This window comes from Pecten maximus, chromosome 3 (genome assembly GCF_902652985.1).
Source record: "Pecten maximus chromosome 3, xPecMax1.1, whole genome shotgun sequence".
Classification (NCBI taxonomy): Eukaryota; Metazoa; Mollusca; class Bivalvia; order Pectinida; family Pectinidae; genus Pecten; species Pecten maximus.
This window is the reverse complement of record NC_047017.1, coordinates 26,685,119-26,712,905: the sequence shown is the minus strand read 5'-3', so window position 1 is coordinate 26,712,905 and position 27,787 is coordinate 26,685,119. Positions and strand designations below refer to the sequence as shown.

The following is a 27,787-nucleotide window of genomic DNA, read 5'->3' as shown; positions in this document are numbered from 1 at the left end:
CAAGAATTTTGGTGAACAATACCTTTGACTTCACACCGTTGACCAGTCCAACCCATTTGACATGGTGTTTCACAGTGACCTGTGTCTATATTACAGCGCTGGCCAACACACTGACCACATTCCCGTGAACAGAAACTACCAAACATTCCATCAATGCAACCTGAAATCAAAAACTGTGATACTGAATAACGTGACATTTAAAAAAACTTTCTGTAATACAACTTAATTTGATTTATACTATGACTGAAACGGTACATTTGGGAGTGGTGGCTATGAACATGTCAATTAAAGTTTGAGTAAAAAAAAAAAGAAATAATTACGAAATATATTAAAACGTCAGCCTAGTTTCTTAAGTAAGAGTACCAATAGATAAGAGCGATCGAATGGTTACCTAAACACTGTTCTCCATCCCGGGTACAACTTGTGCAGTTTCCCAAACAAGGCAGTTCACATCTGTCTCCATATCTACCGTCAACACATCCGTCTGTATTGTATATTTCAATCAAATTCATTAAATAAACAAAACGATCGATTTTCACGTGAACTTAAAACAGTATTTCAAAAGAAACATTTTTACATAAAATAAGTTTAAATGTGCTATATATTCATAAATTTGCAATACATAGACGGAAATGAGCTGATAACAACGATATCAGGAAAAGTAAATACCAGTGCATTGGCCATCGAAATCACATTTTGCCGCAGAGCATTTAACCGAACAGTTGGCACAAGTCGGACCGTATTTACCAACATTACAATCTGAAAAATAAGTGTATTTTCGTAATATTAACATTATTTTGTCTAGGAGTAACACTTACATACAAAAGACGAAAAAAGAAAAATATCCAAGCAGAACGTGGCTTACATTGATTAGAACCAGCTTCCAAACTATCAATCTAATCCTCAACGACTGTTTTATCAATCCCTTCCTTCCCTCTGATCAATCACTGTTGAAAATGTTTTGTGATATGCAGAGTGCCGTTGTTTTTAGTTAAGTGTAATTGGTACAACATTTAGATAGTGACTGACGCTAGTAATTCGTGTAACAAAGTATCGATACAACCTCTACTGTATAATCAGTCGCGGTCAACATATTCTTAAACACAAATCCTAACTGTGGTAGAACAAAAACATATTTCTCTTTAACATGACATGCTGTATCAAATTTAAATGTTCAATGCTTACCAGTACACTTTCCACTTTTCTGCTCACAGCTGTTATTGCCACATGTGTACGGGCATGGCTGGTCACACTTCTGACCGTACTTACCTTCTGGACACACTATAAATATAGAATGTTTACAGATTATGTTAATGATCTTTCAAATGTCCTGTTTCCTTGGTAGCTTATCAATAATCAAGGGTTTTAATTAAAAGCAATTTCAAATGTCAAAAGAAAGTAATCTATTATAATTTGATATGTCATTACCGTCCGATTTTATTCAAATCTCTCATAGAGGAAGCCAAATTGTTCTTATTAGCATAAATGATCTAAATATCACAATATAAAACGGATTATTATACAAACCTATACAATTTCCAGTATCTTTATCACATACTTTATTTACACAAGACACAGGACATTGATATTGACATCTATCTCCAAAATAACCGTCTTGGCAGTCTGTAGAATAAAGGGCATTGATAAATTTCAATGACGAAACGTGATGTATCAGTATTAAAACATTCGACTCATTTAACGATTATCACTTTGATAACAATACAATAACAATAGTGTATACAAAGAATTCATTATATTACAATGTTGATAATCCTATGACAATGCAATAAAACAAAGGAAAGATGTACATGAATACACGACAAAAAGAAAAAGAAGAATAAGATGTGTTCGCAAGTAAAACGATTTTCGTTTTACTTGCAACATTTGTTGTGAAAGCTACACCGAGTTCAATAAAACTTGAGCTAACCCTTCTTAAATATTAATTTGTTGTGAAAGCTTCACCGAATTCAATAAAACTTGAGCTAATTCTTATTAGATCTGAATGTTTTCAGTCATGTCATTAAAGTCCTATGTACTGATAAGTACTAAGCAGAGAGCAAAACGAATATTGTCATTGCTTAAAATCAAGTAACTCAAATATGACATCGGGAAAAAACAGTTTGTCGCGTCACAATGTGATTAAGGGTTAGAGTATCAAACAAACGCCATATATTATAGTCTGGGAAGTCCTTACAACCTGGTTATACTTAAAACACTCAGTGACGGAGCCGTTTTGTTATAATTCGCATAAATGATCCATCCCCAGTATCCTTTTCACATCCTGTACTTCCACAGGAAACATGACATTGAAATGGGCATTGGTTTCCGTAATAACCGTCCTTACAATCTGGTTATATTGAAATCACACACTGAGGTAGCCATATCGTTATAATTCGCATAAATGATCCAAAGTGCACATTATACAACCGATTATTATACAAACCTATACAATTCCCAGTATCCTTATTACAAACTTTACTTCCACCACAAGATCCAGGACATGGAGATAGGCATTGGTTTCCGTAATAACCGTCCTTACAGTCTGTTGAATTAAGTACAATGATGAGCTTTTAATATAAAATGTGATTACCAGTGTTTAAATATTCGACTTATATAAAGATGATCACTTTTATAACAACATAAGAACAATATTTCAATATTTAAAATTCCATGACCGCACACCAAAATAAAGGAAACTCGTGTTCGCAAGTGCTAGCAAATTAATTTTCATCGATAACATTTGCTTTGAAAGCTAGAATGCATCGAGATAGATGTGCGATTCTTCTTCTTCAATATTAATGTTTTCAGTCAAATCCTTAAGGTCCTGTTAACTGACAAATACAGCTATCAGAACCAACTTTACCACTGGTAAAAAATATCAAACGCTAATATCTTTTACTACCTCTATCAATTTTTCTAAAACTTTCATATTTTTTTTTTTTTTTTTTTTTTTGTGATTTTCACATCATCTTCACACTTCGAGGTTAATGCGTTTTTCAAGTCAAATTAAATCAAATAGGTAACGATTAAGTGTGTAACCTTGTCGAATTGTGTAAACCATAGTTATCATCACACGGAACTTACCACTTATCTATAATTACGTATTTGTTATCCTTTATATCTTATTATCTATTTGTTAGAACTTGTTTGTTATTTTATTCTGATATAAAAGTAAATCAGTGTGCTTTTCTTTGCTTTGTTTCAATTTGTGACATATTACAAATAAGAAGTAAGAAATAAGAATTACAAAAAAAAGGAAAGAAGGGATAACTAATGATAAGAAATACGAAGTAGTGTCACTGAACATTACAGAAGTCGGTAGGGATATTTGATAAACCACCTGTTTTATTATTATCATTATTGGCTGAAGATTATTTGTTATTTGATAATTACGACAAAGAAAAGCGAGGCATCCCCCGCAAAAATATTTATCGAAACTGTTAGATAAATATCACTTTTTTCCTGAGTCTTCACATTTTCTAAGTTTATCAAAACACTGATTATACACGACAATGGGGGATAATTAAAAGCTGATCCGGTATATCTTGTTCTAAAAATATAATAAACAGAATGTCTAACAGTATCTTCATTAATACCAAACATAGTTCACTCGTCTGGTTAATATTTTGCCGCACACAATGTATATTTGGTATTACTGAAGATACTGGTAGATATGCTCTATTCATCCTGGTGTCTGAATGGTAAATTATGAAGAACTATGTTAATGTAATAATGGCAACTAAAAAAGTTAAGCTTACTCTTTTTCAGAAATAACCATGTTAATCTTGGACAAGTCATGGAATTTCCCCCGTTCTCTAAAGCTTTGTGTTGCGATGTGTTTTTAGTTTTTATTGTCAAAGGATAGATAATAGTTTTGCAATTCGCGATGCTGCCAAATAGATTAGCTCATCAAATCAAATAGTATCTTTTTTTATCTTTAAACCTCAGTTTTCATTTTGTTGGGGAAAATTCTAGTTGGCATGACAATGCCGTATGTGCGTATTCTTAATGATATTTAAGCAATTTACGTACCCGTATAAAGGTGCTTGTAAGAACACAATTTTCATGTACTCTTCATAAACAACGGACTATCACACTTCACATATCATACAACCAATTACTAAACAAAACTGTTCACATGGCCTCTATCTATGAATACAGGTAGTTACATAACTTTTCTAGATTGATAATTGTATATAAGTATTGCCTCTTATGTAAAACTTCAATTACAATTTAATACTTGCATTATTTGTATCAACCATGGACATGGTACACAAACTACTAATTACTATACAAACCTGTACAGTATCCATGATCCTTCCCACATACATTACTGCTACAGTTAGCAGGACATTGAATGCTGCATCTCAACCCGTAAAAACCGTCTTGACAGTCTGTAGAATAGCAACCATTGATGAATTTCCAGTAAAGTCTTTTATGTGTTCATTTTCAAATAATTCAAGAAGTTCATCAATACATACATATTATAATAGCAATGACGATATATATGTATGGCAATACAACAAAATTAAGGCATAATAAGTATAAATGCACTTGCACAAGATCAGTGATTCGCAAGTGAAAGAAATTTCTATTTTTTTTTATATATAAAACTTGCTTTGAAAAGATTAAACAAACAACGGTATTGTCATTTTCTCTCAAGCGAAATACTAACTGAGATATATACCCTTATAGCAGCTACTTTTTCTTCAAACACATTATTGTGATCTTGAACTTGTGAGTCTGAACCTGAACAGGTGCCCTTGAACTTGTTGAACTTGTATTGTTGCATTGCCCTTGTAAGGACTGACCAAATGATACTAAATGATTGTCGGTAGTCAAATCATATGGGAGCATTGATTAACGTACTTTTTAAGCTATGGTTTCCTTTGTTTCCTCATTGATAATTAAATATAGTTTTTCTTTATATCTAAAATAAGTTAATTCAAGAAGGGATGGAAAAGTTAAACCTGACAGAAATCATCAAACAAAATTTCAGTACCCTAGTACAATTATAAAGAAGTTAAAGGATGTTTTCAACTCAACATTTGCACCAAAAACTTAACATTAATTTTTGACATAAATAATCTAAGTAAAACGGGTTGAAGAATTTATTTTCTCCCGAAACTTGTTTTTTCTAACTCTGGAATATATATATGTATTTATATTGCTCAACATAAACCTCCAAAGTATCAGTACACTAGTACACGTATAAAGAAGTTTACTGACGCCTTTGAACACTTGCAACCATTGCTGGGGTGACAAAATCGACTCTGCCTGTCTTCACGAGGCGAGTTTATAAGTGATAGAAGTAAAACAAATATACTTTCAATTATTTCCAGACACCCGTGTACTCAACGGTACTCCACAACGACACATAAACACAGACCAATCAATTTGGAACACGAGCGAATAGATATGAGGGGCAATAAAGGAGACGAACAAAAGATTGATTTACACGATGATCCATGAAAATGAAGAAGGAAAAAATAGAAGACCAATGAAAATGTAGAATAAGACCAAGTTGTCTTGAAGGTAAAGTGTATCCATTGTCTATCGGCAGCAATCACCATATCAATTTAGGACAAGTCCGGATATTTTCCCTGTTTTCTAAAGCCGTGTGTTGTGATCTATATATATACATATATATGTGTTTAGCAATCCGATCTTAAGAAACAATGTGCGAGATTGTATGGACCCTTTTTAAAAAAAATTTTGTTGCTTTTTTTGCCCTTTGTAAAGGGGAAAAAATTTTTTTTTTTGAACAAAAAAAAAAAATACTAAAAATTTGATTTTGTGGGTTTTAAAGTTCAAAAATTTCAAAAAATTGGGGAAAGGCTTTTTTTGATTAAAAAAAACCCCTTTTCTTTTTTTTTTTTTTTTTTTTTTTTTTTTTTTTTTTTTTTTTTTTTTTTTTTTTTTTTTTTTTTTTTTTTTTTTTTTTTTTTTTTTTTTTTTTTTTTTTTTTTTTTTTTTTTTTTTTTTTTTTTTTTTTTTTTTTTTAACAAAAATTTTTTTTGTTTCCTAAAAATTGATATTAAATTTTTTCAATTTAAAAAATTAAATTTAAAAAGGGGTTTAAATGACGAATATTCAAAAAATTTCGCCCCCTTTTAAAATTTTTAAAAATTTTTAAAAAGGTTTGTTTTTAAACAAAAAAATTGCAAAAAATTTAAAAAGTTAATTTTTTGAATAATTAAAATAAAACTTGGGTTAAAAAGTTTAAAAAAATTGGGGTTTTTTCAAAATTGGAAATTTAAAAGTTTTTAAGTCCTCAAAAAACCCCCCAAAGTACGCCTATAACGAAAAAATAACAAAGTTTTTTTGGTTTTTTTTTAAAAAATTAAAATTTTTTCTTAACCAAACCCGTTGTTTAACCTTTTTTAAATTAAAAAACCAATTTTTAAAATTATTTAAATTCCATCAATTTCCCCAAAAACCCCAAAAAAACCAATAATTTAACAAAAAAAAATAGGGGGCCCCTAAAAACCCGATTTTGATTTCGATAATCAATGGAAAATAAGGAAAATAGGCCCAATTGGGTGTAAATTTAAACCAAATTTTCGGGAAAATTACCAAAACAAACGGAAATCCCAAAAACTTTGGAAAATTCCCGGAAATTTTCCCGGTTTCAAAACCCTTTTCGGCTTATATCCAATTTGGTTTAGCCGAAAAAACAAGGCGTTTTAAAGGTTTTTTTTTAAATTTGATTTTTATTTATTTCCTGATTAGCCAAATCTTAAACAATTCTTCCCTTTGGGGAAAAAATTTACCAAAGGAAGTTTCCGGTTAAAGGTGGAAAAAACCCCCGACCCCAACCCCAATTTACCCCCAACACAAAACCCCCTTGTCAATATTAAAAATTTTGGTTGGGTTTAAACTTTATATCTATTTTAAAAATTGCATTTTAATTTAAGGGAATTTAAAAGGGGGGTTTATAAAACCCCAAGAAAGTTTTAAAAAGGGAAAACCCCCCCATTACTTTGTCCCAAAGGTCAAAAACACCCTTTTTCGGGTTTTTTACTTTTCTTTTTTAAAAATTATAATTAATTATTGAAATTTAGGAAATTCTTTAGAAAATTTTCCCCTATAAAAAAAAATTAATACAAAAATTTAAAAGGGGTTTTTGTTTAAAAGAAGGTTGTTTTTATTTTCAAAAGCCCCCGGGTACGAAATTCAATTTTACAATTAATTTTTTTATTTTTTAAAGCATTATTTAAAAACCAAAAACCCCATTGTTTTTAAAATTTTGGGCAAAATTTTTTTTTTCAAAAAATTTCCAATAAAAAAAATAAAAAACCGTCAATTTTGTTTATTAATCCTTTTGCCAGGGAAAAAATTCCCCCGGGGCTTTTGCTTCCCGTCCCCTTCGCCTAAAAAAAATGATACCAAATTCGTTGTCTACCCAAAATTTTAATTTAGGAAATTGGTTTCGCGAAAATTTGCCGGGGTTTTTCCAAATTTAGCAACCTAAATACCAAATTTTGGCAAATTTCCAAAAAAAAAACCTATTTTTGAAATTGCTGTGGTTTTTCCCATTCTTTTTTTGAATTTAAACTGCTACTGAAAAAAAAATTTAAAACCCCAAAGGGGGGCCCCGGGAGGAAAAAAACCCCCGAAAAACCCCCGGAATTTAACCCCCCCCCAAAAAACCCCGTTATATCTTGGGGTTTTTAACCTTTTTTATATAAAAATGAAATTTAAATTTTTAAAAAATGGATTTTTTCCCTTTAAGTAATCGAAAAACGCCGAACCCAAAAAACAAAAACCCCTTGCATACTTTTGCTTAAAATTTTTTTTTGGGAAAAAAAAAAAATTTAAAAAAAAAATTTTTAATTAAAATTAATTAATTTGTTTTAAGGAAGGTTTTATTTAAAACCCGGGGCCCCTAAAATTTTATAGTAAAATAGACCAATTAACTCAAAAAACCAAAAAAATCAACTTTTAAATTTTTTTTAAAAAAAAAAAATTTTTTTTATGGGGCTTTTTAACTTTTTAAAAAATTAAACTTTTTCCTGGCAACCACCTTTTGGGTTCCCCAAAAAAAATAAAAAAATTAAACGTACCCAACAAACCAAAAAAATTTTAAATTTGGGGGTTTTAAATTTTTAGCAAAATGCCCAAAAGGGTTTTGGAAAACTTAAAAAAATTTTAAAAATTTGAACCACACTTTTATTTTGAAAATTTGGCCCGGGAAAATTTAACAAAAACAAAAATCGCGGAATTACCCCCGCCAAAAAACGTGACCCAAAGGGGGTTAAAAGGAAAAATTTAAAAAAAGGGGTTTTCCGGGCCCCTTGGGGGAAAATTTCCGAAAAACCCAAAAAAATGAAAAAAACAAATAACAGATAAAATTTCCCCAAAAGTAAAAAAAAAATTAAAAATTGGGCACTTTTTTAATAAAAAGCTTTTTTTTAAACCCTCCCCTTTTTGTGGGGGAGAGGGGAAAACCCCAAAAATCCCAATTTGAGAAAAAAAATTTTTGGGGAAAATCCTTTTTAAGGAAAAGACGGGGGGCCCCTTTTTTCACAAAAAAAAAAAAAAGCGGCCAAAAAACCCAAAGGAATTTTTTCCCCCCTTGGAGAGTGGGGAGGGGGAACCGTTGGAAAAGTTGGAAAAGGGGCCAACCACAAATTTGTTATAAAATTAAAAGGCCCCAAAAAAAAGAGGTCAAAAAAAAACCTAAATTTTCATAAAAGGGCCCTTTTAAATCTTAAAATTTTTTGGGTTGGGGGGAAAGTTAAAAAAATTTTAAGTTTCCCCCCCCCCCCCCCCCCCCCGGGGAAAAGGCTTTTTTTTTTTTTTTTTTTTTTTTTTTTGGGGTTTTTTTTTTGGGTTTTTTTTGGTTAGTTGATTTTTTTTTTTTGGTTTTTGGGGTTTTTTCTGACCTACTTAATTTTGTTTTATCACCATCTTCAGACCTTGCAATAAAACATACATACATCACTTTAAACATAACATATACCATATTTGCTAACCGTCTTTCACAAAATCGAATGCAGAAGAAGAAAAATAATAATAATAATAATAATAAACATAACAGAAACAATAGGTCTTTTCACCAGTTGGTGAAAAGCCCTAATAAGAAGAAACAGAACAAAAACAATAGGTCTTTTCACCCCCTAATAAGAAACATAACAGAAACAATAGGTCTTTTCACCACTTAGATGAAAAGCCCTAATAATAATAATAATAAACAGAACAGAAACAATAGGTCTTTTCACCACTTTTGGTGAAAAGCCCTAATAACAGGGCCTATTCCGCAATCCTTGACGTCAAATCCAGGGTGACATAACAATCCAACAACTCGATTACGCACCCAAATATAGTAACAAGGGAATTTCCAACTATCCATGTCGTCAAAAATGTATGCTTACATGTAGGTACGTGCTCCCGGACAGAGTTTAATAGACTGAATTCTTAAATGTTTTAGTTTTTACATTTTGTTGAATTTTAAGTAACAATAAACAATATAGTTAAAATTCATTGTTGACTTTGACTTATTAATTGTCATTTTGAACTTTTCTCCGGTCGATCACTATTATTTTTTCAATCCTATGACAGGTAATGATAATCATTCTGTAATATGAAAATGTATCAGTTTTGTCATATAATAAAGCAGTTATCGACCTGTTTTCAGGTGAACACGATGACCTTCGGCCTCGGGAAATATCATTTTCTCGAGTTTATCAATCATAATATTCACCTGAAAACAGGTCGATAATTGTATAATATCACGAAAGTTTTGCTTTATTATGCGCAGCAGGTTCTATAAGACTATGAAATGGTTTTAGAGAATCAGATAATGACTCTAAAGATGGAGGGCGAGAACGAAGTTGTTTTTCTGTCCAGAATTTTGTAATTCATTGAGAATGAATAATGCAACATCGGATATATCCGAGAACTAATTTCCCTATTGTTAAACACTATCGTTTCAAATATCGTTTAAGTGTTGAATTGCTGAAAACAACACTATCCACTTTTGTTAAAAAAACTCAAAATTTCAGCTTGGGATAGGCAAGCTCAAAATAAAATCTCACTAAACTGTCGTGCCTCATGTCAATACTCTTCAAAAGTAGTCGATACTTCTTATAGCTATCTATATATATTCGTGATATAACACGTTAGTTTCGCGTAATAACGCGTAAGTTTCGCGTTATTACGCGATAGTTTCGCGTAATTACGCGAAAGTTTCGCGATATAACGCGTTAGTTTCGCGTAATAACGCGTTAGTTTCGCGTAATAACGCGTTAGTTTCGCGTAATAACGCGTTAGTTTCGCGTAATTACGCGAAAGTTTCGCGATATAACGCGTTAGTTTCGCGTAATAACGCGAACATTTTTTTATTTTCTTCTACGAAAATGGTCTCAACCGGCTTTCGTATAAATTCTATACGAATTTTCATGAACAAAATAATACCGATATATATTAATCACACTATATAGCCAGGAATAACAGTTTCCGACTTGTATATCATTCGTATAACTAACATATCGTTCGTCGCTTTGCTATTTGTTTGATGTCAAAAAGATTGATTCATATAATTCAATGGGGACCTATTTATCCGAATGTCAGCAAATGGTTCATGCGTTTCTTTCCGTTTTCTCCTCAAGGGTCATACCAATTATATAATAATCATCTGGGCGCGGTTGTTCAAAAGGTGATTAGCTTAATCACTTAATTAGTGAAAATCGCATTTTCCTTTACTTCAAATTATATGTATGTATACACTTCAAAAGCAGCAGGTATGAAGATACTGGTAGGTGTTATAGTTTCAGAAATTTTGTCAAATACGTTTTACCAGAAATTATTGTATCAAGATTAGCCTAATCACCTTTTGAACAACCGGGCCCTGGTCGAATATGAATCAAGAAAATTCAACCGAAATTCAAATTACCATTTCTCATTAACAGATGGTTTCCATTGTTATGACATTAGAAATGAGTATCTCCTTACAACCGAATCCAGTTTTATTTACAACATTAATTGGCATATCTAGATCTATCTATGAAATCAGGTACACATTGTAGTTTATTTTCTGGATTAATCACTTTCTTTTACGGACATTGCCATATATGCGAGCATTTTATTGCTATCTTGAACAAGTGTGAAGTTGTCTGTAGGAATATATTTATCTTGCATCAAATACGGACGCATTGCAAACATTATATAACTAATGCCATACATACCTGTACAATATCCACTAGCCTTATCACATACATTACTTCCACAGGTATTTGAACATTCTGATTCACATCTGTTTCCGTAGTAACCGTCTTGGCAGTCTGTAGTGTAATGACCAGTGATGAATATGCAACAAAAGGAAAATAAATACACTTGAAAAAAGTAAAAGATGAGTGTTTCGTAAATGGAGGAATGTTTTGAGTCATCAATAATACCCGCCTTGTTCGCTAGATATCGAATAAAATAACATAGCGAGATTAAATTTGTTAGTTTTTTTAATGTCATATTTACCCATTAGTACGATGTTAGGGAGCAGATCATAACAATAATCAGTGTTTAACAGATTGATCACATGAAACATTTCATCAAGTCCCAATGTGACACAGGATTCATCATGTTCCTTCGCTCTTAGGAGGAAGAAGTATGCGTGCTAACCAAATTACTTTATTATCAATACGTTTTTATTTTTCGATATTTGCTGAATAAACGGTATGTTTATAGCCCTAACAATACAGAAACACATTGGTAGAATACCTAATATGATCCCATAATCCAGCAGGGTTTTCTACGTTCTACTGTTACCTCAATGATATTTATCTTTATCATGATAGTGTAGATTTTTTTTTTCGATATCATTAGATAAAAGTTGAATATCACAACAGAATTAAATCGAATATCTGCATATAATACCTAAACAATGTCCAGAACTGGGGTTACACAGGCCGCCCCGACAACTGGAGGGACAGGTTTGGTCACAGTTTCCAGATCCGTATTTCCCTACTTCACATCCTGTAACATAATTAGCAATATTATAGTTTTCTTATGATATATCTAACTTCGTTTATGATACATTTAACTTACTTTATGTGTTTATGTGCTATCTATACTTTGTAAAGATTATACATTGTTTAACCAGGGGAAACATTTCTCTCGGACATGATATTAATTCAAGAAGGATTAACGGGACTTTCCATGTGATATCTATACTTTGTAAAGACAATACATTGTTTAACCCGGTAAAATACATAGAAGGATTCTCTATAAATTTTATAATATCCAGTTATGAATGCATCAAATGCTGGCGTTTCCCCCCAACCCATTTGGAAAAAAATTAATGGTAAAAAGGGCGTTGGTTTTCCCCCTTTTAGTGGGGGGAAACTTTTCGAATTCCTTTGGGTAAACCCCCCCGGGGAAACGGCCCCGGTTTTGGGGGGGATAAGGCGCCGGGAATTTAAAGTTTTAGCCCCTAAAATCTAACAAAAAGTTAAAAAAACCCAAAAGGTTAAATAGGGAAAATTTTTTTCCCCCCCTTTTTGGGGAAAAAACGATTTTTTTTGAAAGGTTTTTAAACCCCTGGAAGAGGGGGGTTTTTTTAAATTTTTTTTTGGGGATTAAAATGACCCAAAAAAAATTAAAAATTTTCCCCCGGCCGGCCCCTTTTTAAATTTTTAAAGTTTTCTCGAGGTTTTACCGGAGCCGCCGCGCCAAAAATTAAAAGGTGCCCTAGGGCCCCCAAGAAACCCAAGCGCCAAACACGGGGGAAGGGGCGGGAAACCCGGGGGAAAAAGGCCCGGTAAGGGGCCCCAAAAAAGGTTTTTCAAAAGGAAAACTTGGGGAAACCCGGGGCCCCGGGCGGGGAGTTTAAAACTGTTGGGGGTTTTTCCCAAAAAGAACGGCAAAATTTTTTTTATTTTAATTTTTAAGGGAAAGAAAAACCGGGGGTTCTAAAACGGGTAAAAAAAACCCCACCAAAAACGGGGGAAAGGGTCAAAGGGGGAAAACGAAATACTTTTGTTTTTATAATAATTGGGGGTTTTAAATGTTATTCAAAGTTCCCGGAGGGGTCCGGTTTCAAAACGGGTGGTTGGGGGACGCCCGGGTGAAAGGGGACGAAGGGAATTAACCCCGGGGGTAATTTTTTGGGGTGTCGGGAACACCTTTTTTGAACTCGTGGGGAAAAAAAGGGCCCCGGCCGGGCCCCCGGGTTTTAAAAATACACCCGGGGGCCCTGTTTTTCCCCAAAGTGGGAAATAAAAAAAACTTTTTTTAGAACTCTAAACCCCGGGGAAAAAGGGGGGGGTGTTGGGAAAGGGGGGTGGAAAACAATTTAAAAACAAACCAAACAAGGGGGTTTTGGGGGCCACGCCTCAGGAAGGTTGAATGAGGTCAAAAAGCAAGGGGGGCGAGGTATTAAAAAAAAAGGGGAAAAAAAATTATTCCAAGTAAGGCATTAAAGGGGGCCGGGATTTAAGGAACTGAGAGGGAATTGGAAACAAAAAAAACAAAATAAAACCCCGAAATTCTGGGAATTCCCAACCCCTTGGTTTTTAATTTTAACCTTTAAAGGGGGGAAAAAAAGGTTTTTGGTTATTTTTTTTTTAAAAACAAATCCCCTTGTTTAATTTCTTGTATAGAACCCCTAAGTTTAAAACCGGGAAAAGGTTTTTGGGTTTTAAATCAAAAGGGAAAAAAAAAAATCCCTTTTTAAAATTTTTTTTTTTTATTAATATAAAAAAACCCTCCGACGTTTTCCTTAAAAAAAAAGGGGGACTTTTTCTTGTAGGGGGGGGGAAAACCCAACAAAAAAACCTTTTTTGTTTGGGTTTTCCCAAAAGCCTGAAAGTAACACACGGGGGCTTCTGGTCCCAACTTTTTTTTTTGGGGGTTTGGGTTTTTGGGGCCCAAAAATTCCAACCGGGGGGGGGGAAATTTTTCCCAAAATGGTGGGGGAAACCAAAATTGGAGGGAAGGGGTTTTTTTCCCCTTTAAAAACCTATAAAAAAATTGGGGCCTTGCTTTGGGTTTTGGGGGTTGGGTTTGGGGGGTTAAGGAAAGGAAATTTTCCCCTGAAAAAAAAAATAAAATTTTAACATTCCGAAAATTTTGGCCAAAAATTTTAACCGAAAAGGGGGGGAACAAAAAAATTAAAAAGTTTTCGGCAAACCCAAAAATTTCCGCAAAACAAAACCGGGGAAAAACAAAAAAAAAAGCAAAACTTTTCCCTGCAAAGGGGGTTTCACAATTTAAAAAAAAATCTTTGGGGGTTTTAAAAACCTTTTTAAAATAGTCCCGGAATTTTAATCAAGAGGTATAAGAAAAACCTATTTTACTTTGGTACCCAAAAGTAAAAAAAAATAATTGGGGGGGGGTTTTTTAAAAAAAAATTGGGGTGGGATTAAGGCAATTTCCCCCGGGTTTAATTTATTAAAAAGAAAACCTTGGGGGGTTTAAAAAAGGGAAAATAAAAAACTTTTTTTTTTTAATTTGGGAAAAAAACTTGGTTTTTTTCCAAGCCCCCCTTTCTGGGTTAAACTTTTTCTTTTAATTTTTAAAAAATGAAAAAGGTTAAAAATTTATGGGAACCCGGAAACGGGGTAACTCCAAGGGGGAAAAGGGGTTTTTTCGGGGGGAAAAAACGAATTTTTTCGGGGGGTTTACCACTTTGCGGGAAAGGGAAAATTGGGGGGGAAAAAAACCCCTTGGGTTAAAAAGATTGGGGGGTTAAAGTAAAAAAATAAATTAAAAACAATTTTTAATTCCTTTTTAAAATGTCCGACCATCTTATCATATACGCTACTTCCACACTTTGGTTAAGTTTATTTATTTAACGTCCTATTTACAGCCAGAGTCATTTAAGGACATGCCTGGATTTGGAGGTGGAGGAAAGTCGGCGTACCAAGAGAAAAAAACCACCGGCCTACGGTCAGTACCAGGCAACTACCCCACTCGCAACCCAAAGGTAGAGCTAGTGTTAAAGTGTTGGGGCACCTTAACTAATCGGCCATCTTTGTCCCAATTCCACACTCAGAAGTGCATGACTAGTTTTAGTCACATATTTAATCATTAAAATAATTAACAAAAAATCAGAAGTGAATTTGAACGCAATACCTGAGCTTGAACGAAGTATATCTATATTTTCATCAACCATTTAGGTATCTGAATTGATAATGAAATAAAGAGGCGTGTTTATATTTGATACTATGATAAGTTCATGGCTAGATAGTAAAACTTCGCCGAATGTTCTACTCTCAAACTGCTGCAAATATATATATGTGTACCATGGATACAAAGTTTGTAATTATTTGTTTAGATATTCGCAGTATCAATGTATGATATGTATAGGGGCTCTATATTTTAGTATATTTTATCAATACCATAATAATAGTATAAATGTATCTAATGTATCTCTAACTGTAAACTTGGCTATTTGGAATTAATAGGCTGGCAGGCATTGTAAACACAGTATCGGTCATATTTGGTACAAACCTATATAAGTTCTGTTTTGCGGGTCACCTTGGTCTTTATTTAGATATATGAAGTACACTCATCATTAATCTAGTATGACTGGCAAAAATTCCAGGAATTTTCGACTGTCGTGGATTATTACGTATATATAATTAAAACACACACACACACACACACACACACACACACGGTTTTTTGTATAAAATGCCCAAACGTTTTTTTCTTTTTCCTTTTTTTTTTTTTTTTTTTGTTGTTGTAATATTTTGATTACTATTGTAATATATTGCAATGGTGAATAATAAGTATTACAACATCCGTGTGAGTGCGGTTGATAATAAAACAAATAATATGTCATTTTCCCTTCATTAAACACTATAAATCCCTCTGCCTGATCCAGAAACATCGCTAAAAGGGGATTCGTTTATAAACGACATACCGGTGTTAAGGTTGGGATCGATGTCGATTTATTTCTCTACCTGTCAACAGTACATTTTAAACATTTGTGTGCGTTAAACTGCTAATATTGGTAATGAAGCTTGATACGAGTATTATGAAAATACATGTAGTATATTAGTCCCCTGACCAAAATATAATGATTTTATATTGTTGGTATAATCACTATGCTTAACACCTGTTGTTCATAAAAATTGATTAAGAAGTTATCTTCATTATTTGGAGGGATGACAGCTAGCATTGTCTATATTAGTAATGTCTTATCACTGTGAGCCTTATCGTAATAAAAAAAATTCTCACCACCTACCCTGTTTGTCATGATAACAGCTTCTCATTCCTAGCTTTGCTTACTTAACTCTAGTTTCTCATATCTAGCCTTGCCTTCCAAACATTTCTTCATGACCAATTTTTTCGTAATAAAACATTCTCATCGTTATTTTTCGCTTGTGATAATAAAAAGCTTCTCATTTCTGATAAAAAGCCTTGTTTGTTGTAATACTATCTTCTCAAAGCGAGCAATACTTATCGTAATACTAACTGCTTATACCTTGCTAAGTCTATCGTAACGACAGCCTCTCATACTGTAGCGGGCGTTGTTTATCGTAATGCTAACAACTCATAACTGGTCCTATTTATGGTGGTAACAAATTCCTATAGCTGTCCTTCTTTTGAGTAATCATGAAATCTGTACATAGCTAGCCTAATTTCGTAATGATAGTTTCCCATCGATGGTGTTATTAATCATAATTGATACTTTTTATATTCAAACTAGTTTAACTTGATTATCGCTTCTCATAACAAGCCTTATTTATCTTAACAATACGTAATACATAGCCTTGTTTATTTTAACAATATATCTTCAAAAGCCTTGTTTATCATCACAATACACCATAAAGAGTCTGGTTCATCCTTACAATACATCATACTAAGCCGTGTTTATCCTAACAACAATACATCCTAACTTGCCTTGTTTATCATAACAATGTATCATAGCTTTCCTTAGTTATCGCATGTTAAGTTTGTCACAATTGCTAGCCAATATATAACAAAACTAGCCGTACTTTTACAGTAATTAGCATTGATTATCCTAACGATATATCATAGCTAGCCTTGTTTATCTTAACGATATATCATAACTAGCCTTGTTTTTCGTGGCAATGCACCAAAACTAGCCTTGTTTATTTCTACAATACATCATAAATAACCTTGTTAATCCTAACAATACATCATAACTAGCCTTGTTTATCTTAACAATACACCATAACTAGCCTTGTTTTCCTAACATTACATCATAACACGTCTTGTTGTTGTTTACAATACCCAAATAACTACCTTTGTTTATCCTAACAATACCCCAATAACTAACTTTGTTTATCCTAACAATACCCACATCACTAGCCTTCTTTATCCTGACAATACCCCCATAGCTAGCCTTCTTTATCCTCGTATTACAGCATAACTTGTCTTCTTTATCATAATGGTACACCATAGCTTGTCTTGTTTTTCCTTACAATACCCTTATAACTAGCCTTGTTTATCATAATAATACATCATAACTTTCCTTGTTTGTCGCATGTAAAGTTTATCAAAACTGCCAGTCAATATATACCAAAATTAACCTTAGTTGAACATTACACCGTTCAAATTTAAAATAACTTGTTACATTATTTTGAGTTCAAAACCGATTCCGTTTAGGAACAAATATCAAACGAATACTACTAGTAATGGATATCTAACACAAGTTCAAAGGATAGACATGAACCTGTTGACGGTATAATGAACTAAATATACATACACTGCGGCAAAGACAAGGCAGGAAACATCGTGGAATATTTGGATTAAGGAATGTTATATACTTACTTGATAACTCAACAACTCTAACAAGACTGACGAAGACACAGATCGCTGTTAGGAAAATGTACCTACATCCAGCCATTTAGAATGTCACAGAAGTTTCATTCAAGCCATGACGTCCAGGAAAAAAGTTAAAAACTTATACTCGGAAAGCACAGACAGTCCAGACATACAAGGAAGTTGAATCAACGACGGGATAGCTCAGGGAGACGTGTGATATACACATACGAGCTACACATCAGTGGACAGTGTGTATAGACAATATACAGTGTAGTGTGGATGTGTGCCATGAGTGGGTATTTTAATTTACATTAGAGTTCAAACATGATTGTTGGCTTCAAGACTTTGACCTAGAACGATGTATGTAACCGCAAAATAACCAATGTACTATTAACATAATGAAGTTACAAGAAACAGTTAAAATCTGGTGTCTTATATGTAGTTATAACAATATCCAGAAGGAACATAAAAATGCTTAATTTGAACATGTAGTTATTGTTCATACCATCTAACATTTAATAATTATAGATTTAATGTATAACCTATGTGCCATATGAGAGCTACATCACCTGGATACACAGTAATGTTAGAGATCTATGTCATTCCCTTGTGTGTCCTATGTGCGTGTTTGTATATGTGTACTCTATATAGATAATGTACCCACGTTTGTTTCAGGCCTACTACCTTGAACTCCATTTCGAAAGTGTTTCAGTGTTAAATACTTTGATTTATCAAACGCTTTTTGAATAATTGGTTCTTGATTGGACATTAATTGTGATGTTTCATTTTTTGTTTTCTTCTTTCCATCTAAGGTTTGACAAGAATTTATTTATCAAGAAAAGTGAACATTTTCGTACGAACCACATATGTTTTGCCTGAGAGAGAGATTCTAATAAACTTTACGGTTTAGAGGACACATAGTTTGTTTGGTTGTTGATTCAAACATTTACAGCTGTAAGATACAAGTAGGGACTATAAGGACGTATTAATTATCTAAAAATGATGTGATATAGATACGTTGATATGATTCGCTGGAACAAAAGATAACAACAACAATGTTTATAATTTATAGTTCTATCAAAATTAAGATAAAATCCGGAAACTTAAAATCTTACTTAATACTATTACTTTGTTAAAAATTCTAGGTGGTGGTAACAAAGTGCTTAAAACAACGCATTTAAAGTTATGATGTTCCAGGTTGTCAGCTAACGCATTTGATGTGAATATTACGATAGGGTTTTAATTCTAGTGAGAAAGTATGTAAACACACCGGAGGGTTCCCTCTCTCTATACGAAGTTATATTGTCTAAGATACAAACGGGATAATGTTTCTTCCTGTTTAAACAATTACATTGGTATACCCTTTATCTGTCACGTTTAAAACGCAGATATATTAAGTTATTTAAAAGTATCCGAATGAAATCAATCAAGTTATTGAGTTGACGCGTCTCCCCTTTACATTCAAAGTCACAAGGGCATTGCTATGATATAAACAATAACACACTTAGATTACATCCTCTGACTAACGTAAAGTACATCGTACAATTCCCTTCTTAACTTAATGAGGTAAAGCTAGGCTACGTTTTTTAATTGATAGGTCGACTTTGTTTGATAATTCTGATAACTTTTACTGATATTTGGTCCAGAATAAAAAGGGAAAAAGAGAAAAATTAAAACAAATTAAAAAGTATAAAAGGAAATTGAATCTCAAAGACATTAAACTCATGCCAGCTTGATCAACTCTGAAGGTCAAAGGTCAAAATGTTATAACATGTTATAATATAACATGTTTTCGATCAGTATCAAATAACGGCCAATTGGGTCTCTTACTCTATCATTTGATTTATTATAAGGAAGTACTTAAACCCAGTTTTAGATTAGATAATCAGACTAGTAACATCGAAAGATGAACTAAGATAGGGTGCTACTTGAAGACTAGGATGCACGTGGTCGGGTGGCACAGTGGTAACACACTTTCCTTTCACCTAAGCGGCCGGGGTTAAATTCCCCGATCGGACGTGAAAAGGTTAGGGGTCACATGCCCGACCACGTTGGTTCTCCGGTTTCCTCCCACAGTAATGACCCTCGCGCGCTGCCCTCCGGGCTAACAGGCGTGATTGAGATACGTTCATATAACTTGTTTCGCAATTGTTGTAAAATAAATAAAGTTTACTTGAAAGCTGAGAAAAGAAGGATGGTCGTTTTCCGCTTATCCTGACCTAGGCCAAGTACATCTGGGTTCAAAATACAGGTAAAATATCACGTGATCCCCAGAGACTCCTACGGTACCTAAATAGTTCGCCATAGTCGGTTGGCGCGCTGTGCGTTATCATCAAGCAATACAATATGAAATAAAGTTAAATTGTTAATGTTGAAAATATCTTTCAAAATGATGTCAACAAATATTTAAATGCGGGGGAAAAAAGACCTCGAGAGTTGCGCGATGATGTAATTTTACGGCCATTTAATGAAATTTCCCTTACAACTAACAAACACAATTTCAGCAACTAAGAACATTGGTGTTATATAGGTTTTAGCTTTGTATTTAAAACCTCAATTTTTAACATTTAGTTTTTATTTATTTTCATTTTTAAAACGATTACCGTTGGGTCGAAACAGGCCAATAAGAGCCATACACCTTTCGTTTATTGCGAGGTTTGTACTTTGTATCACGGTTTTATTAACAACATCTATGCAGACCGCACGGTTGGAAACCGATATCAAAACCCAGATGTTAGGATAATTGATCTAATTTATAAATAGAATCAATGATTTTGTTCTTATATGTAAAATAAAACTGAACTATACCACCTAATATCGCTCTTGTAGGCCATTGTACATTGTTAATGTTACATTGTTTTAAACATTATCTTTATCTTCTCTATGTACACTCTTAACCTGATGCTGTATCCCCGTCGCCACGATGCAGGAAGTAAATGGATATCCATTTAAGTGTTTAAGATTGTTTTGAAGTGCTGACGTACCATGATGACGTTTGTAATTAATCAGAGTTTAACGTGCAGTGTAAAATGTACAATATGAAGACGATAAAAGTCTTTTTTTTAAATGTTTATTAGAACATTTTATATTTGTAAAAGTTAATAGCAATGGTACAGCAGGTGTGTCACGATAGTCTAACAACCGAGAGATACATTTGAATGATGTATAGCTTACATACCATAATCATTTCATTCAAACTAACGTTACTGAAACACGATGACCGATACTAATATATTTACTCTCCAATAACAGTTAATTTGGTGGACAAGTAATATACATACTACGTCAAGTGTCTATGTATCAATGGATCAATGCAGATCCACTATTGAATTCACTTTTCTAACTAAACAACGAGTGTGGCTCCAACGGGGCCGGATGGGCGGGCTATAGGGGTATTTGGATTAATCTTTTAAATCGCTACTTGTCCTGAACAACTAAAAGGATGTTGATGAAATGCAGTCAGGAGCATTATTGGTCAAGGGAGCTTAGTGTTTTCCGTGGCTATACTGGCGATGAGAACATGACATTTGGTTTGAACTCTCGACCGATTGTTTTACATCACAACAAGTACGCTGTAAAGCACTATGTGGCCTCCGCTAGTGACGTGTCATACTGTACCGGACTGACCAATCAGAAAGAATCTTTCAAAGTCGGTCACTTGGCCACGCCCATGCTTGCGAGAGTTCGATCTGTATGTTGCAGAAGCGATGTATTTGGATTGTTGTGAATGTCGTGTTAACGACATATATTCGGATATATTTTGCAGTATGAAAAGCAATATATGCGTTTTGGCAAAATCAGTGTTGATTTGTTTTTATACGCCCCGCCGCTATGTGAAGTTTCGTGCACTTGACAATGTGAACAAATAACTGGCCTAGAAATAAACCAGGCATGATAAAGGGGTAACTTCTGGTGAATTAACCTAGTATAGGGTATCCTTTCTTAACAGATGAATATTTCACCAATAATATTTATAAATACTGCCATTTAAAACTATGAATTGCAAAGTATAATTTTGAGAATTCTGAGACTGATAATTATGTTGACTGCTGAGTGACGTCAGACGCTAAAAGGCGAAACTGACGCCATAGTGTTTTGATTAGAAAGGAGCGTGGCTTAACACGATGTATTTGATCATGGTTCTATCGCAGATAAGAACATGGTCCGTATCCAATCAAAAAACGCGTTGCAAACGAATCGTGTTAGAATGTTGTATAAACAGAAGATGCTCATCCCTTGGTAATGGTGTGGTGGGGCCAATAGGGAAAATTACAGGTAAATCTTTGAAACGCTACTAGTCCTGAACGACTGAATTAATTTTGATGACATTTGATCTAGATCATAATTTGGGAAATTTACTGTTGTATAAGCAAATGGTGTGGCTACTTTGGGGCCAGAGGGGCGGGGCCAAATAGAGAAAATCCTTTATAAAACCTTTAAATCGCTACTTGTCCAGAACGACTAAATAGATTTTAGGCCAGGAGCATCATTGAGCAAGGAAGATTTAATGTTGTGTAAATGGATGATGTTTCCTTCGGGACTGTGGGTGATACAAATATACGAAATTCGGGCGAATCTTTTAAATCGATGACTACAGGCTGCATAGATTATGATGAAATTTTGTTTGGAGCACTACTAGGAAAAGGATATATGAACAGGAGGTATGGCTCCCTTGTGGCCGGAGAGAAGAATTTAATATGGGAATTATTGAAAAAAAATCAATAGAAAATAAAAAATAAAGATAAAATAAACAGGATTTGGTCCTCATTTAAGTCAAATCATAGGCGCGGCAGCAGGAAATAGTAGGGAAATAGTGTTAATATAACCTCGACGAACGTACTTTTCCACGATTACTAAAATATCCAGTTGAGCGAGGTGGGCTTATTTATTTTTTAGTTAGTGATACGAACGAAATCACAACTCCTGATGCTAATTATAGGTATTCTATCACTGATTTTTAACTAAAAATAGCATTATCTGAACCGGGAAGTATCAAACGGATGTCAGTTTTACCGTGGGAACATCTCAACAACTCAATATATGCACGTTTAAAATATAAAGCAGGTGTTGCGTTCACGTCTTTGTAAGACATTGTATAACAAAAGCCATTAACTTCGGGATGCAATATTGGTCTCCACTACCCGGAAGTGATAACAGTCAGGCGTGAAATATCTAACACTATAGTCGTGATAATGTTTTACAGGAAGACCTGATCACATTGAATGAACGTGCTTCTCATAAAACATTTTACATAATCTTTCATTCAATAAACATATCGGTTCAGTCATCCGTTAAATGTTTTATATCGTAATCCGTACAGACAGTAGAATTCCGTACTGATTGTGTTCAATGTCGGTTGACTGGAGACGATAACGTGTCTATACTACGGAGGCATTCTATATAAACAAAACCATTAATCACATACCTATAGAGATTTAAATCGAACCCTATATTCACGACAGGTAATTGTCTATTGATATGCTACTTTTGAATTTGTTCCCGAAATCTTTGAAACGAGTACGAGCAGGGTCCTAAACTAAACTGTTACAGACATGTATTCTTATATTTAAACGTACATGTTTAAAGTCATAGGAATTGCGATATTCATGTATAAAGTGTACACTGAATTGCGCTTTTTTTTTACATCATTCAAGCTAGCGAGAAGGATGAACATTGTTCTTGCCATTTTGATCGCCAGAGGAACACAGTCGAGAAAGGGGCATCAGAAAAATTATTAAAATGAGAAAATCACATGTGACTTACCAGACGCCAGTATTTTCCCTCGTCAATGCTGTCTCTGATATTTGTTCAGATTATAAATCCTGCAATGGGAAAGTTTAAACCATGATAAGGGAACTCATATCTGAAGTTCCAACAAGTTAGTTCGATTCGTTATGTCCAGCCATAATAAAAACATGTATCTCTTAAGTCAAAGTAAAAAAAAGGCTACTGGTAGCACTGTTCTACACCCCCGTGAGCCTGTAGTACAGCTATCAAATGTATCTCTGAGTAATTTGGTTAATCATTGTTTAAATACAACTAGTTCCTATTTTTAAGAATAAAGACATGGTAGCTTTTACATTGCCTGAGATTCTGTGAAGAACCGTGTGTGACTAGTCAGCAATGTTTACTGATAAGTCTTATTCTGCCATTGCAGCCTTCAGGCTTGGATTAGGATGTCAGTTATGTCGCGGACTGACGTATGTCTCTGGATAACCATAGGTATGTCATAGCTTTACTGATGGACCTCGTGTCAAAGGCCTTCCATATATAACCTTCTGATCTGGAACTCGGTGATCAATACTTGGCCCTATGCTGTTTAATGTGCTTGTAAATGATATGTTCTATGTACGTTTATTTGAACTGTTCAACTAAGTAGATGACAACACAATTGTGGGTTCAAATAGAGACCCTTTAATTTTAACAATCCTATAAAAACTACTGCAGTAATTGGTTAGATTGATTTCAAACAAACCAAAGCAGCTCAATTCTGACAAACTTATGGCCGTTTATGCAGGGATGATATTCAATCTTACCGTTGCAGGTGTAGTCGATACAAAAAAAGAGTATTACGATGACATGACATTTAAGGTTCTATGATAATAAATCAGCTAACAACTGATTATATGCAATACTTCGCCAGGGTCAGTATTTCCAAATATGACACCAGGAAGGAATGATATCAGAAGCGAACGAGCAAACACTTAATTATAGCTAAAGGTAACTTTGTTTCGAGGCCTCCCAAGTAGTGGAACAGTCTTCCAAATAACTTTTGAGGCCTCCAGGGGGTGGAACAGTCTCCCAAATAACGGTCGAGGCCTCCAGAGGGCATAAACAGTCTTCCAAATAACTTTTGAGGCCTCCAGGGGGTGGAACAGTCTCCCAAATAACTGTCGAGGCCTCCAGAGGGCATAAACAGTCTTCCAAATAACTTTCGAGGTCTCCAAATAACGTTCGAGGCCTCCAGAGGGGAGAAACAGTCTTCCAAATAACTTTTGAGGCCTCCAGGGGGTGGAACAGTCTCCCAAATAACTGTCGAGGCCTCCAGAGGGCATAAACAGTCTTCCAAATAACTTTCGAGGCCTCCAGGGGGTGGAACAGTCTCCCAAATAAATTTCGAGGCCTCCAGAGGGCAGAAACAGTCTCCCAAATAACGTTCGAGGCCTCCAGAGGGATAGAACAGTCTCTCAAATACTCTCCCAAATAGCTTTCAAGGCATCCAGAGGGGCGGAACAGTTCCCCAAATAACTTTCAAAGGATTGAAAACGTTAGCGATTTGTTCATGTACTAGACTCAAAGAGCTTGTTAAATCGGGGCTCATTTTATAATCTGTGGTTTGTAAGAGCCTTTGATAATTTAGTTTAACATAGTTCAATGTATAACTGCTTTTATTAATTGTTTCTTGTTCTATATACTCTGACATATTATTTGATCGTTTCTTGTTCTATATAGTCTGATATATTATTTGATCGTTTCTTGTTCGATACAGTCTGATAAACCATTTGATCGTTTCTTGTTTTACATAGTCTGAAATATTGTCTGATCGTTTCTTGCGATATATGATTTGATCGTTTCTTGTTCTATATAGTCTGATATACCATTTAATCGTTTCTTGTTCTATATAGTTTGAAATATTATTTGATCGTTTCTTGTTCTATATAGTCTGATATATTATTTTATTATTTCTTGTTCTATATAGTCTGATGTATTATTTGATAACTTTTTGTTCTATATGAGTCTGATGTATTATTTGATAACTTTTTTTGTTCTATATTGTCTGAAATATTATTTGCTCGTTTCTTGTTCTATATAGTCTGAAATATTATTTGATCATTTCTTTTTCTATATAGTCTGGTGTATTATTTGAATCGTGTACATTTACTGATAGTCGCATAGGATAAAGCAGAATTTCTATCGCTTCCCTGTGTCCAGAAGGAAGTAACACCAGACATCTACATTGTATTTAGTTCAAAATGAAGAGGTATATCTAATGCCACTTCCGATCGTGGATTGTACCATTGAACCGAAACACTCAACACTAACATACAGGGTAAGTGTTACTGGAGTATAACAGTGATATGTTGGAAAATAACAAATAAATCAGCAAAACCAGGAAATATTTTGTTTTAAAATACATAAAATTATTCCGGGAACGGAAAGCTTATACATGTCATTTTTAGAGGAAAAATAATTTTAAGATGTACGAACGAGATAAACATGAGTATTAACGAGTTAAAATGTCGAACGAACTGATTTTTTTACCCTAACCCTAACCCTTTTCTCTAAAAATAGCAAGAACACGGTTTCTTTCTTACTACACCTTCCCGTCTTATTTTATTTTACAATGAATTAGTGTCAATTTTCACTCTTTTGCTATCTTAACATGTATGATAGCGAAACCTGTATTACTTACAATGTCATTTTAGTAGAGTATTTTGAATTTAAAGCAATTGGTATATTAATATATATGCTGCTATGTTATTGTATGTTTTATTCGCTGCTTGCTTTCTGATTATGTGTTAAATCTCTGTGATAATGTATACTTTGTATGTCAGGAATTGGACTAGACTAATTTGGATACGTTAACTTATATTTTTCAAACAACTAAAGTGAGCTAATCAATAGATATAAAGATAAACAACTTGTAATTAAATCAATATTTTTCTTGATCTCATGACATCACAACTGGGTGTGCACACGGGTATTGTTAGATAGCAGATTACATTGCAATATGCCTCTCCGTAATCGATCAAATTAAACATTTTAACGTTAATGGGCCATCAAATATCATAACATCTTTAAGTTTAAGATTTTATCTATATTATATGTAGCATTACATCTACTTACATATGTATGTAGTACATGTATGTTTCAAAAAGAATTCACTGTACTTTATGCATTCTAACAAAAAACTCTACATGCCAAAACAGGATTAATGATATCTCTGGACAAATTTTGAAAGCTGACATAGAAACATTTATATCCGTCATCACATGCCGTTTATCACTTCGCTAACTAAAGGTTTATCCCTTATGTTTTGAAAAAGTCTAATGTTTATCGATTTTAAGATTATGTATATCTTGGGGGAAAAAACTTCAGACCTTTAACAATAAAACGCAATTATGCATTATGCAGTTAGGTGTTACACTGTGTCATTCTGTGGAGGTACCTTCCAAAGCTATGTGGGTGAATGACAGCAGCAGTGGGGGTACCTTCCAAATCTATGTGGGTGTATGACAGCAGCAGTGGAGGTACCTTCCAAAGCTATGTGGATGAATGACAGCATTAGTTGAGGTACCTTCCAAAGCTATGTGGGTGAATGACAGCAGCAGTGGAGGTACCTTCCAAAGATATGTGGGTGAATGACAGCAACAGTGGAGGTACCTTCCAAAGCTATGTGGGTGTATTACAGCAGCAGTGGAGGTACCTTCCAAAGCTATGTGGGTAAATGACAGCAGCAGTGGGGGTACCTTCCAAAGATATGTGGGTGTATTACAGCAGCAGTGGAGGTACCTTCCAAAGCTATGTGGGTGTATTACAGCAGCAGTGGAGGTACCTTCCAAAGATATGTGGGTGTATTACAGCATTAGTTGAGGTACCTTCCAAGGCTATGTGGGTGTATTACAGCAGCAGTGGGGGTACCTTCCAAAGCTATGTGGGTGTATTACAGCAGCAGTGGAGGTACCTTCCAAAGATATGTGGGTGTATTACAGCAGCAGTGGAGGTACCTTCCAAAGCTATGTGGGTGAATGACAGCAGCAGTGGAGGTACCTTCCAAAGCTATGTGGGTGAATTGACAGCAGCAGTGGAGGTACCTTCCAGAGATATGTGGGTGAATTACAGCAGCAGTGGAGGTACCTTCCAAAGATATGTGGGTGAATTACAGCAGCAGTAGAGGTACCTTCCAAAGATATGAGGGTGAATGAGAGCAGCAGTGGAGGTACCTTCCAAAGCTATGTGTGTAAATGACAGCAGCAGTGGAGGTACCTTCCAAATCTATGTGGGTGTATTACAGCAGCAGTGGAGGTACCTTCCAAAGCTATGTGGGTAA

At 34.2% G+C, this 27,787-nt stretch overlaps 1 protein-coding gene across 1 annotated transcript in view; it reads right to left on the bottom strand.

The window, feature by feature from the left end:
• Positions 1-16,282, bottom strand: part of LOC117322690 (scavenger receptor class F member 1-like) — a 17,287-nt gene extending 1,005 nt beyond the window's left edge. The window contains exons 1-10 of the mRNA XM_033877629.1: positions 16,234-16,282; positions 11,875-12,003; positions 11,190-11,285; positions 4,299-4,394; positions 2,444-2,542; positions 1,528-1,623; positions 1,270-1,281; positions 670-759; positions 392-484; positions 23-160 (exon numbers count right to left, since the gene is read on the bottom strand). Coding sequence (XP_033733520.1) covers positions 23-160; positions 392-484; positions 670-759; positions 1,270-1,281; positions 1,528-1,623; positions 2,444-2,542; positions 4,299-4,394; positions 11,190-11,285; positions 11,875-12,003; positions 16,234-16,282 — 898 coding nt within the window. The remainder of the gene's footprint in view (positions 1-22; positions 161-391; positions 485-669; positions 760-1,269; positions 1,282-1,527; positions 1,624-2,443; positions 2,543-4,298; positions 4,395-11,189; positions 11,286-11,874; positions 12,004-16,233) is intronic.
• Positions 16,283-27,787: the final 11,505 nt, after the last annotated feature.